General features: G+C 35.5%; 1 protein-coding gene across 1 annotated transcript; it reads left to right on the top strand.

Annotated features, from left to right (window-relative positions):
• The first annotated feature begins 359 nt into the window (after positions 1–359).
• LOC132039693 (mitochondrial outer membrane import complex protein METAXIN) lies at positions 360–8613 on the top strand. The gene is made up of 6 exons (XM_059430195.1): positions 360–661; positions 2140–2474; positions 3016–3092; positions 3183–3243; positions 5337–5499; positions 8257–8613. Exons 1-6 carry the CDS (start codon positions 502–504, stop codon positions 8433–8435), a joined length of 975 nt encoding a protein of 324 aa, XP_059286178.1. The 5' UTR covers positions 360–501; the 3' UTR covers positions 8436–8613.
• Positions 8614–12931: the final 4318 nt, after the last annotated feature.

The raw sequence follows: 12931 nt of genomic DNA on the forward strand, positions 1-12931 counted from the left end.
CATTACTATTTGAACTCTTTCGTTCAATCATGGAAGGTAGGGAGCTCACCCATTAAACTAGCGTTCAATCTGTTACTCCGTAATTAAAATTTTTAGGACTATAATAAATGCTATAATTGAATTGTCATTGTTTGTATGTACTAAGATTTTCAAAATTTTTATTATTAAACTCACACATTTTTCGTGTCTGGCCCGTGCAAGCACGGACTTCCCAATATCTAGTAATTCTAATCAAATTAAACCCTACCCCAAAGATTCCCAAAATACCCCGTCCTTTCACAGTCATAAAAAAAAAAAATCGCATATACTTATTTTTGGCGTATAATTGAAGAGTGAAAAAAATATATTTAGAAAAATAGTTAGTATTACGTAAATTATGGGGCAGACACATTTATTTTGAGTCCTTACTTGTTCCCTAATTCCCGAAAACACCGACCCAGATTAAACCCTAGTGGTAGGGTTTTACTTTGACCAAAATTTCAAAATTTGATTCAAATCGAAATGGAAGAAGCAAAGGAGAAAGAGAAATTGACACTTGTGACCCGAAAACCCTGTTTCGGACTACCCACTTCTTGCCCTAATTGTTTGCCCGTTTACGTTTACCTCAAATTCTCCGAAATTCCATTTGATTTGGATTTCAATCTCATTAACCCTGATTCTGGTACTACTACTACTACTTCCTTTCTTTTACTTCTTAATTATCAGAACTTTATCTATTTAAAATGTTTTTGTTTGAGCTGTTTTTTTGAGTTTTTGTTAATTATTACTACTACTTTATGCTTAGAGTTTTTTTTTTTAATGTTCTTTTGGTTTGTCTAGAAGCTTCTAAGGGATGCAAAAGTGTAATCTGTCATAATTTTATTGTCATTTTCTTGTATCAGATGATGATCATGTGCTTACATTAGGGGTGTGTTCGGTATGAAGGAAAATAAGTGGGTTTCTTACTTATTTTCTTGTGTTCGGTACATAAGCAAAATTTTTTATCCTAAAAGCATTTGTATATAATCTGGACAAATACTTTGGGGGTCTCGGGTGTGGGGGTAGGTGGTATTTTGGGGGGGGGGGTTATGGAGCGGTGGGTGGGGTAGGCAAGTGGTGGGAGGTTATGGCCCAGGGGGGTTAAGGTGCGGGGTGTGGGGTAGTGGGTGGGGATGAAGATGAGGTGAGTTCGAGGGTGGGGAGGAGAGAATCAATGTGGAATGTCATTTTCCTCTTTTTAAGGAACATGTTCCAAAAATTTTGACCAACCGAATCAATGTGGAGTGTCATTTTCCTCATTTTCAACATTCATCATTTTCAGGAACTTATATACGCGCACCATAAAGCTAGTATTTGCTGTAGGAGGAAATAGCTTTGTATCCGTTCTATCTTCCAGTTGGATAGAATTTAGATAATTAAGTAGAGGATGAAGTTCATGCATAAATTTGGCAGTAAGGTCAGCAGCTCTTAGTTACAGCTGCTATCTGTTCAGATCTGCCTTGTGTGATATTTTTTTTAGATGGTAAATTTACTGTGGTTTAGCTGCTCAACTCTTCATTTGAGTTGATTGCTAGCTCGGAATGGGGAGATTTCGTGTGTTGAATGATCCAAATACTATTTGATATTAGAAGAAATTACATATACCATTTGAAGAGAATCTTGAGTTAGAGAAGCTCTATCACATCTGAGGATGATTTTACATTGCTGTTGGATGGCATGAGAGGCAAAAAAAGGGGGTACTGACTACTTGAATTTTTTCCCGATAAGTAGGCCAGAGTCCACTATAGATGATACAATGATGCGTTTGGTGGTTGTTTCTAGGATAAAAGAGCATAGTCTTAAAAATAAATTAGTAGCATTAGTATGGTAAAAGCTTGTTGATAAATTTGGTCAGTAAAGCTCTATAATCAGAATATTTCAGTTATATGTTGTAGTATCTTTTCAAGTAGGAATTCTTAAATTTTCTCTCATGATGACTAATGACTTCAAATGGGAAACTCTTTTGTAGTGCCTTTACAGTTTCCTCCATTTGGTTTGTTCATTTTTTCTGTTAATTAGGTTTCTCAATATTTCGAGTCAATTCATACGCCATATCTTTTCGTTCTGCACATTGAGTCATCCTATAAGTTGATCACCCAATATTTGTTGTGTTTTCGGCAGATCAAATACCTTATGTCGAATCAGGTACATACGTAGCCTACAACAATGAGAAGGGTGGAGTTATCCGCAGTTTAATCGAAGATGGTTTCGTTGATTTGGATGCTCAAGTCCGTGGTATACCTGAATGGATATCAGCAAAGGCTATGGTTGATTCATGGCTTGCAGATGCCGTTATTTATGAACTTTGGGTGGGTTCTGATGGAAGTTCTGCACACAAGATTTATTATTCAGATCTCCCATGGCCACTTGGAAAAATCTTGTACCTAAAGCAAGTTTATGGTGCGAAACAAATTCTTGGTATTACAAAAGATAATGCTGAAAGAAGAGAGGAAGAGGTAATATATTTCTACTTGTATCTGTTTCTTTCTCCTCCACGTTTTTCAGGCTGACACAATGAGAGCAAATCTCCCGGAATGGATTTTGTCTATATTTGTATTTGTTCGTCTTTTATGAGCTGCCCAAGGAGCGGAAGGAAAGGGTCTAGTGAACATTGAACCTTTCACCTTAGCTATAAATTAATGGTGAGCTACCAATTTATCCTCGAATAAAGGAATCAAATTTATGGATTTTTCTGCAGTAGGAAACTATTGTGTCTCATTGAACTCCCAGTTTGTCGTAAAAGAGAAATTATTGAATATTGGAATGAAATAGGCCCGAGTGCAGCATAATGGATATTGGCAAATCATATAGCCTGCCCAAACTAGTTTGAGGTTGAAGTGCTGTTGGAGAAACTATGTAGTCCTTGGGTTGCTGTGGGAAGAGAATCTAGACAGTTCGATGAGATTCCCTCTTTGCTTCATTTGTGATCTTTCTAGCAATTTTAATTTCCCATATTGTTCATTGTATAGGGGTTGATCGAAAACTCTTGCTATACAGATTTACAGGAATGCCAATGATGCCTTTAGTGCTTTATCGACTAGATTAGGGGATCAAGCCTATTTCTTCGACAACAGGTTACCTCATTCAATAATAGTTCAGCTAACTAAGCAAATGAATCAATTTGTTTAAATCATTATTTACTAATCTCTGCAGCTATCTAACAGGCCAACAAGTTTGGATGCAGTTTTCCTCGGACATGCACTTTTTACACTGTATGCATTACCAGTGAGTATGCCGTGACTTTATTTAACCGATTTTACTCATTTAGCTTTTATTTATGGCTTGTACTGTAATACATGGTAAATTTGGGAAGTAACTGTTTAGTAATAATTGTTATAACCTAAGTTGCCCGGACTCGGGTGCGGGTGTCCGATACAGGTGCGGATCCTTCATGATCTAAATTTTAAGATTCGGGGGTATGGATACGGGTCCTGGGATTTGGCTAAAAATAATTCAAATTTCTAAAAATAGAGTTATAAAAATATGCCCAGAATATAAAAAAAGGGCAGCGCGGTGCACTAAGCTCCCGCTATGCGCGGGGTACGGGGAAGGGCCGGACCGCAAGGGTCTATTGTACGCAGCCTTACCTTGCATTTTTGCAAGAGGGACGTTTCCACGGCTCGAACCCGTGACCTCCTGGTCACATGGTAGTAGCTTTACTAGTTACGCCAAGGCTCCCCTTCGCCCAGAATATAGTGGACTATTTATAAGTAAATGAATGCACAAAGTTTTGAGAGCAAGTTTGAACCATCTCCTTACTATTTTTTGTTGTAACATGGCTATTGCAATATAGAGGTGTAACATGGCTATTGCAATAGCCCTAGCTTTTGTCTTGATTTCAGAAATCATTGTCTGTCTCAAATTTCTCTATCGATTTTGGCCAAAGTACCCTAAATCGTTTGACCAAATTGGGTACGGATCCCACACCCACACCCACCCACGTCGTGTCGACACGGGTGCGGCACCAAAAGTGAAGAGTCCGAACAACTTAGGTTATAACTTATATCGGTACTAGGTTGAGATGACAGTTGGTTTCGCTCTTGTGAAATAACTAGTCAAACAATCTATCATTTCAAACTTATATCATTGTTGACCTGTGTCTACAGGATTATGTAAGGTAACTAGTCATTGAGGATGGAGCACTGATCAATTGACACTAGAATTACGTTCATTTTGGAATCATAGAGAATAGTATCTCCTGAGTGAGAAAATATGAAAATGGTGCTGTTCGGCTGTTTCATGGCTCATTTTGGTTGAGAGCTGCTTCGTTTTGAAACAACCTTGAAATCTGCACAAATTAAATACCTATGTAAAAAAGTGAAATAGTTTGAGATGTTTATAGAAATATTTGAAATGTGCCAGAAGTTGGAATAGAGGGTTAAAAATGTATTGTTGTTAATCAATACAAAATAGATAGGGTTTAAGATAGTCTAATATCCTGTATATGGGAATATTCCCATTCTAATTTCCCGTATATGGGAGAATTCCCATTAAAGAAGGGGTAAAATAATTCGGGAAATTGCCCCAGGGGTTAGTTCAAGTAGCAAAGGTTGAAAGACTTGTGACTTAGGTCACAAGTGTGAGCCCCGCACCATGTGAACTAAGCCTGGTATTTCAGTGGAGAAGGGTAAAGGGGTGGATCCAGTATCTCCGAGTTTCGAAGGCTGTAATTGGTCCTAAGGCTTCGCCCCAGACGGATTTCTCCGGTCATTAAATTTTTTGTGGTTAAGTTCGTTATGTCAATTGGGTTAGAGGCTTTATATTGCTACTATATAAAGAGGACTTAGCATTAGAGAGGGATAATTGGGAGGCATACTCATAAGAAGTGCTTAATCAGTATAATCATTTCATAACTGATGATGCTGAACCATTAGCCTGGAGAGTATAGACACAACATTTCTCTATCCTCTTTTTATCTATCTGACTGGCTCACTGTTAAAAACCATTGTTTACTCTAGTCAAATCGATAGGTGGCGTCTTGCTATAGGCTTAGAAAAAGATTATAATTATCAGGGAGGGACAGGACTCTGGTCTATATATGTGAGTTCTCCCGACTTTTAGAATGGAATGAATGACATGTTCTTTGTGCAGTGTAGTTCAGTCAGCCTTGATTTCTACAAATTGAAGAAGTTCAGTTTGCTTCTATAATCCGAGACTCGCATCGGACATGTCTGTTTGTCATCTGTTTCAAAAGCACAGTACGGAGTTGAATTGTTTTTATTTTACACCTTATTTTATTAGAGCAGTGCAGAACAGGTGTGATTGTCTCCCCTGGCACTTTCACTAATTTCCTTTAAATTGTCTATATCTGCTGATAGGAAACATCAGTGCTGCGAAGCAAGCTCTTGGAACATGATAATCTTGTAAGATACACTGAGAAGTATAAAAGTGAACTGGTAGATTCTAGCACATCATCATCTGCTGGGACACAATCCCAGAGTGATCCTTCTTCATCAGTGCCGAAGCGTCCTTCACAATGGAGTGAGTAACTTTCTGATAGTACCATATTGTTCTGCTTTATATAGATTTTTGTTGTTTTCGTTTCATCTTGTCTTAGAAAGGTGGGAGTGCCCCCCAAAAATAGGTCTTTACCTAAAATGATGGGCATAGTATTTTAGTCAATTTCGTTTTATTTATTTGTTGCTGGTTCTCTCTTTCATTTTTTGGAATTCTTGGGTGATAGTCTGTTAGTCAGTATATTAGTCAGTTTCTTTTTATTTATTTATTTGTTGTTACTGGTTTTATTGTTGGTCGAACTCCTCACCTTACCTTGCCTGCTAAAACCCTGGTCTTTTTCGTTTATGAGTGTGTTTCCCTTTGAGGGATAAGCATATTCAACCCTAGTATTACTATGCCTTGAACATTCCTTATTAAAAAAAAGGTTTAACCTTAGTATAAAATTTGGTATTTCTTATGCAACAAAAAAACGTTCAACCTAGTGACTCTGAACAAAATGGAACTTGGGCAGAACTTAACATCAAAAGTTGGCTCATGAGATGAGGATTGTCCAGAACTGTATAAGGAGACAGCAACCCATTCTCTTATCCAATTTGTGACACTTAATTCTCCCCTCTGCACGCCAAGGACAAGGCATTTGGAGCGTGAAAAATATAACCGGGGAACCAACATTGAGAACCAAGAGAAGGATGGGTTTGGGTCTGATTCCACGTGGATAAGATGAACCTTGGGTAGCTTATGAGGTGAGTATCGCCTAAGAGCGTATAAGAATACAATAACCTATTTTCATTAACCAATGTGTAACTCTCAAGTCTTAACGGTAGCATTTTTTTTTTTTTTTTGTGTGAAAACCAAACACTGAACTGTTAATACCAGTATAACGTATGCGGAGCTTTGTGTATTTTATACGAGATAGAGTGTGAAATCAGAAGACGCATATTAACAATGCGTAGATAATAGTATCTAAAGGCAAAAATGCTCTTAGAATTGGCAGTTCCTACATAATATTCCTCGTATTGTTATTCTTTGAATAACAAGCTACTCATTACTCTACACTGCATCACCTTATTATTCTCCATAGAAACAATTTCTATATTGTAATTCCTACATGACCGAGCTATAAACCAACCGACCCGTATACTATTAAACTTTTGAAACATGCATCAGTCATACTGGTTAGTGACATTGCTTTTCGGAGGATGTTGTCAAAATGTTGTTCGTCAACCTTCTTGATGTCTTGGTTTTGATAATCCTGAACTTCTTTCTCATTAAATACTATGTTGAGTTTTTAAAATCCATGGACTGATTTGTTTCCTTAGACAAATGTTGGAGTTAGTTCGTTCGCATATGGAATTAGCTAATGGTAGCTCGAAAGTATGAAAATAGTGTTTTAGCTTAGTCCGGCTACATCCATAGACTCCTACACATGATATTTCATTTAGACAACTAATTTTTAGTTGACTTATTGAACACTTCGATTCGTTGGATTTTTCTATTATGCCTATATGCTGACATGGCGGATTGCACGTTTCGCTCCTGAGGTTTAGGCGTTTAGCCCATAAAATGACTTTAGTTTAGACCCATAAACTGAAAATTGTTTTGTTTCTTGTCAACCCCCTCATTGACTCAACTTCCAATTTCTCCCGACAATACCACCCTCCACAAAAAGAAAAAATGGAGAGGAGAAAAATGTAGTGGGTACCAAAACATTGGAGTTCTGATTTTTGGAAAATGGAGAGAAAGCAAGGGTTCTTCTTGTCGTTAAAAGATGAGGCTGTGGGGATTATTGCTGGGGGATGTTGAGAGTGGAAGGACGGCAAGATGTGGCTCACCTACGTAGAGTTTGCTACGTGGAAGAAGAAAAACGGTAGCAACTTAGCTGTAAAACCTGAGCCGTTGGTCTCAAGATAAGGGAAATCTAAGACCGTTAGTTTTACATCGTTGATGGGGAGTCTGGATTCAAACAACGGAGAGGAGGTTTAGAAGGAGGAGAAAAAAGAGGAAAAAAATGAAATAGCCTCACATCTATTCTTTTATTTTCTTTTTTTATAATGAAACATGCCTTCAATTAATTTGTTCTTTGCTACGTCACCTGCATTTAAACTTCACATGTTTGGTAGTTGTTTTTGGATTGACTGTCAGTTAAAGATGGTTAGATACAATTTTGACAAGTTGAAGTGTTCAATAGGATTCTCCTCAAGATTAGGTACAACAACAACATACCAAGTGTAATCCCACAAGTGGGTCTGGGGAGGGTAGAGTGTTCACAGACCTTACTCCTACCTTGTGGAGGTAGAGAGGCTTTTTTCGATAGACCCTCGGCTCAAGAAAAACATTTCAAAGCAGTCTGCTCAAGATTAGGTGTTAGAATGAAATCCTGTGCAGGTTTAAGTGTGTATCAATGTATTAATGTACTAGCCAGACTTACGATTGTCAAAGGATAGAGCGCCTTTTTATATAAACTTATTTAACTTAGTGTATTAATCGTTAGGTAATTCCTCCACACGGTGCATAGTACAATCAGTGACTGAAGATGTCTTTGTACTTGGTGCCCTTTTGTCCTCAAATTACCAATTGCTTTAGAAACAAGCTAAAAGATTTAGACTCCGAACATCTTCATGATACAGATTGATGTAATTGTAAATGTTCCATTGATAAAGCATTTGGTAAAATTTTGGTATTAGCATATGCCTGGTGAAACCTTGTCAATTGAACTTGTTGATATTGCATGATCTGTGTTTATAAGCTGATGGTTTTATTTCTTTTCTTTAATTCATTTAGGTTCGAAGCCCAAAAGCAAACCTAAGAGGGAAAAAACTGAGGAAGAGAAAAAGTTTCGTAGAAGGGCTAAATATTTTCTGGTCACTCAACTGGTTGCAGTTTTAGTTTTCCTCTCTCTACTCGGAGGATCTGATGCTACTGAAGTGGAGCTTGATGAAGATGATGTAGATTATGATTGAGCGGTTGGCGCCTTGATCTTCATTTTTGAGTTCTGTTAACAGTAGTTTAGACTCTTGATGCACGTTAAGTAATTTCCATCTTTATAGTCCGGAAAATTTTGAAATTTTTTGCGGTGTACAAATTGTTGCCATGAATTATGCAATCAGTGGAATAAATTGATTTGTCTTCTTTCATAAACCGTGGTCTGTCTTTGCCCTCTTAAGAAAAATGGGGCAACAGACAAATACAAGAGATGAAAATTGCAGTTACTCAATTTTTACGATTTGCTATAGATTTTTTTGCTTCGACTGACTTTAGTTTTATTGATGTTAGAAAATGGTTGAAGCAACTCATGTTTTGGAGGTGGTCTCTTGTCTGTCATTTGGATGATTTTAGCAGAGCTGTTAGATTGTATCATATGGTGCAATATTTTGCTTCACAACTCATCACAAGGTTGACTATCTGTGTTGGCTTTTCTTGGAAAGTTAATGTGACTTGGTGGTCTTAGAAAATATAGCTTGCAGTTAGTGTTGTCTAACACGTAGTATTTGCTGTCTTTAATCTCTTAAAGCTAAAATGATATTAATAGCGTTTGTTTGTAGAGGGAAAAAAATTTGAAATCCTGCAATAACTTCCCCCATAATATGTTTTGTTTAAGTCCTTCCAAATTGGTTGGTTTGTACATAGTTGCTGTAACAGCTGTTTTTAATTAAGGTGTTTTTCAGAGTAATTTTTTATTAATAACTGGGGAACTTGCCGCGCGCCAGTAAAGTTAGAAATGATTTTATTATAAATTTCATTGAGTTAGAAGATATAAATTCTATTAACTATATGAATAATAAAATTAATTATATATATTGATAAAATCTCTATATAAATATTTTAATTTTAATCAAATTAGAGCTTCAGTTAATAGCCATATATTCTCTAAAATGACAATTTTTTATGAAACTTTTTCATATGTCCTGAAGAGTGGAGGGGTTAATACACGGTTTTCGTCGTTTAATATAATTCAAAGACATGTATTTAAGGACTTGTTTTTTCCTTTTTTTTTTTTTTTTGGCTTGAATTAAATAATTAACTTCTTGTTGGATGAATTTTTTACGTTCAAGTTAAAAAAAAAAAAAATCAAATGCAAGGTAATGAAACTAAATTATAGGGAAAAACATTTTCTATTGTGTTACCCTTTTTTTTTTTTTTTCACTGTTCCTTTTCTTTTCCTTAATCTTCCTTTCAATTTTTCATCACCTTCTAAAGAAACCCTTTTTAGTAATTTCGTCTCTATCGTCTATTATTTTTTCCCTTTTCCTGTATTACCTATTCCCTACTTTTTCTTCTTTCCACCCTCTCCTATGGTCGCTCTAAAGAACAAAACCAAAACTAAAAATCATAAGCCGTTTCATGCTTACAAATCTCTATTTTGTTCTTTTAATTCTCTGCAAAACATATAATAATTTTATTTTTATTTTTTATCATACATTCCTAAATCTCAGAGAGAGACCTACAAGTTCCAGAGAAGTAAATGACCAGGAAAATCAAAAGAAAAAAAATTTAATTTTAACACAATTTGTAATAAGATTTTCTTTTTAAATGTAAGACATTTAATAAGATTTTTCCTTTTTACATAATTTGTTGAAAAAAAAAAAAACTTATGGGAGCGTTTCCAAGAACAAAAGACGTGTGTTGCTCTCCTGGGAGCATTTGCTTTGACAACCAAGAAATTAAGTTGTCATATTTTTGTTTATATTTGGCATAGCCAGGTTAACTATTTAAAAATTATAATAGTTGCAAGTTTTTCGTAGGATATGAAAAGACGAAATAGTGAAAGCTTAGAAAAAGAAGAAAGCTGATGTAAAACGAAATAATGAAGTTACAAAACTTGACTAAAGAAATAAAACCAGCTTGTCAAAAGGAAGGAGATAAGTTATCGACTCCTAAATTACGACTTTTCGTTGCAATGATCTACTACAAATTATTATTGTGCTCACAACTAAATATTTTATAATGGTTAGTTATCAACAAATGACTCTGATTATTAAATGTTGAACAATCGTGTTAAGTTTTTTTGAGAATTCAAGAGAGCAAGATCATGGCTAGATGAACAATTTATCATTACGATAGGTGTGTCAGTGTAAATGCAATAATGTATGCAGTTGAGGCATCACAGACTGGTTACTTCTAAATTGCAATTGCAACAATATATAGACAATAGAAAAGAAAAAAGAGACAAGAGATACGAAGCAAAAGAGAAAATGAAATAAAATATTTTTGATCTTAGAAAAGTGTTCAGAACTTGACTCGTTTAATAGCATAGTAGACTTGTACAAACTTTTAATAATTTTGCTGCTTTGAAGATGCAGATAGGTCAGAATATGTAGTTATTTTTATCCTGATGGATATAATAAGTAATTGACGTAGTACATTTTTAAGGTATTTCCGCATATTATGATCACTTTTCATTTACTTCCAATCTAATCAAAAGAGCTTAACGACATTGATCTTACCTCTTAGTAAAATCCCACCTCATTCAAGTGCCGACTAAACAAAATCAATATAGTCGAATATGTTTATTTACTTTCCTTCTTTCGAATTGTTCTTTTGTCCTTGTAAACTACTCCATTCTTGTATCTCAATATATTGAAAGGTAGCTAGGTAGTTCCACTCCAAGGTCCCAAAACAGAATTAAACAAAAAAAAGGAGTACAACATTAATTGAAAATGATAATGATCACCTAAAAACCACACATGATTAATGAATTGCAAAAAATAAAAAACAGGGAATAAAATTATACCCACCAAATCAGGAAGAGAACAAACATATTGGAGTGGTAAATATTGGAGTGGTATTTGAAGTGGTATTTGAAAATAATTTTATTCCCTGTTTAGAGAGATGAAAATAATTGAAAACAAACATATTGCAGTGGTATTTGAAAATAATTATTGGCAAAAATAACATTACAAAAAATAAAAATAGTTAAATAAATTAATACAAAGTAACCATCTCAATTTTGGGAACCCTGTTTAGAGAACCTGGTTACTCCTGGCTGAGAAAATTTCAATTTCTTCTTCTCAAGCAAGCACCACCACCAAATTTCCTTGAATTGTTGACCCTCCTTTCATTTTCTTCTTCCGCCAACATTGCAATTTCAACCATGGTGTATACGGGTAAAACTGAGGAAACGAATATCCTCGGTTTCCCGATGTGAAAGCTATGCTCGGTCGGTATGAGACCTGTTACACCTTGGAAAAATTTCATGTTGGTGCACAGTGAGTAGACTAACGAAAGGCATGAAGTATACGACGTTTCAATAAGTAAGAAATAGTACTTAATGGTTCTAATTGAGATTTCAAAGACATTCGAGGTAAGAGAAGAAAGTTCGTCAAGAAAGGCGAGGTATACGTTGTGTATCGGAAAGGATTCACAAAGTACCAAGTTAATGATGGCTTAATGATGTCTTAAAGAAGAGTTATAACATCCCTTAGATCGTTAATGAGGTGTTAAATAAATGTTAAGAAGGTTCCATAAAGATTAGAGATCAAACGAGTCGACGAGAACAAGTTTCGAAAAGCTGAGCATTATACGGTCCAACATTTCGGACCGTATAAAATATACTGGCCGTATGTTAGGCCGTATATTCTGCCCAGAATGGGAACCTTCACTGGACCAAAGATACGGTCATACATACGGTCCATATAAATTATACGGACCGTATGTTTGTCCGTATAACCGAGTCGGGACAGGTTTCAAGATTAATATAAGGGACCCCAACCTCATTTAATTCATTTCATTTTTCATTCCCCTTCTCTCAAGAAATCTCTAGAATATTCTCCACACTTCTTCCACAAGAATTCAAGAGAAACTCATGATCAACTTCATCAAACCAAGAGAATCAAGTCCAAGAAACTCATTAGGGTTCATCCAAGACAAGAAATCTCATTGAAAGTGGAACTAGGGTTTTGCTCAAGTGAAGTATTTCATCTTAAAGCTCATTCCCACACTATCAAAGGTAAGTTTTATGATGATTTCATGTTGTTTAAAGTATTGAGAGGTTGAAAGACTTGGATTGTAGAAGGAGATAGAAAACGGGTCATGAATATAAGAATAGTGGCATTTTGAGTAGTAGCTTGGAATGAGTCATGATTTTTGATATGTTGTGATTATAATTATGTTATAAATGATATTAAGAATATGGGATAAACATTATATATGAGTGAATGTAATAGTGTGCTATGACCATGGTTATGGATGATTTGAAGTGAAATTGGGAAATGTGGATAATGTAGGTGAATGAAGATTATTGCTTATGATGTTGTGAATGTTATTATAGACGTTTGGGAGTTGATATATGATGTGGAGAAAGTTGTATAAACAAAGGAAATGCTGCCCAATTTTCTCTAGCTTTAGTCAAGTATACTTAAGTTATCGATTATCTAATGTTAGTACGAACCCTCTTGAAGGTAGAAACGAGAAGATTGGCGGAGAACGTTCAAGCAATAGAGTAGCTAAACGAAAAGGT

This window comes from Lycium ferocissimum, chromosome 12, assembly GCF_029784015.1.
Source record: "Lycium ferocissimum isolate CSIRO_LF1 chromosome 12, AGI_CSIRO_Lferr_CH_V1, whole genome shotgun sequence".
In the NCBI taxonomy this organism is placed as follows: Eukaryota; Viridiplantae; Streptophyta; class Magnoliopsida; order Solanales; family Solanaceae; genus Lycium; species Lycium ferocissimum.

Coding starts and splice junctions, on each gene's coding strand:
- LOC132039693 (XM_059430195.1), top strand. CDS start 502: ATGGAAGAAGCAAAGGAGAAAGAGAAATTGACACTTGTGACCCGAAAA. Junction 2,475..3,015: donor CTGAAAGAAGAGAGGAAGAG/GTAATATATTTC, acceptor CTTGCTATACAG/ATTTACAGGAATGCCAATGA. Junction 3,244..5,336: donor TTACACTGTATGCATTACCA/GTGAGTATGCCG, acceptor ATCTGCTGATAG/GAAACATCAGTGCTGCGAAG.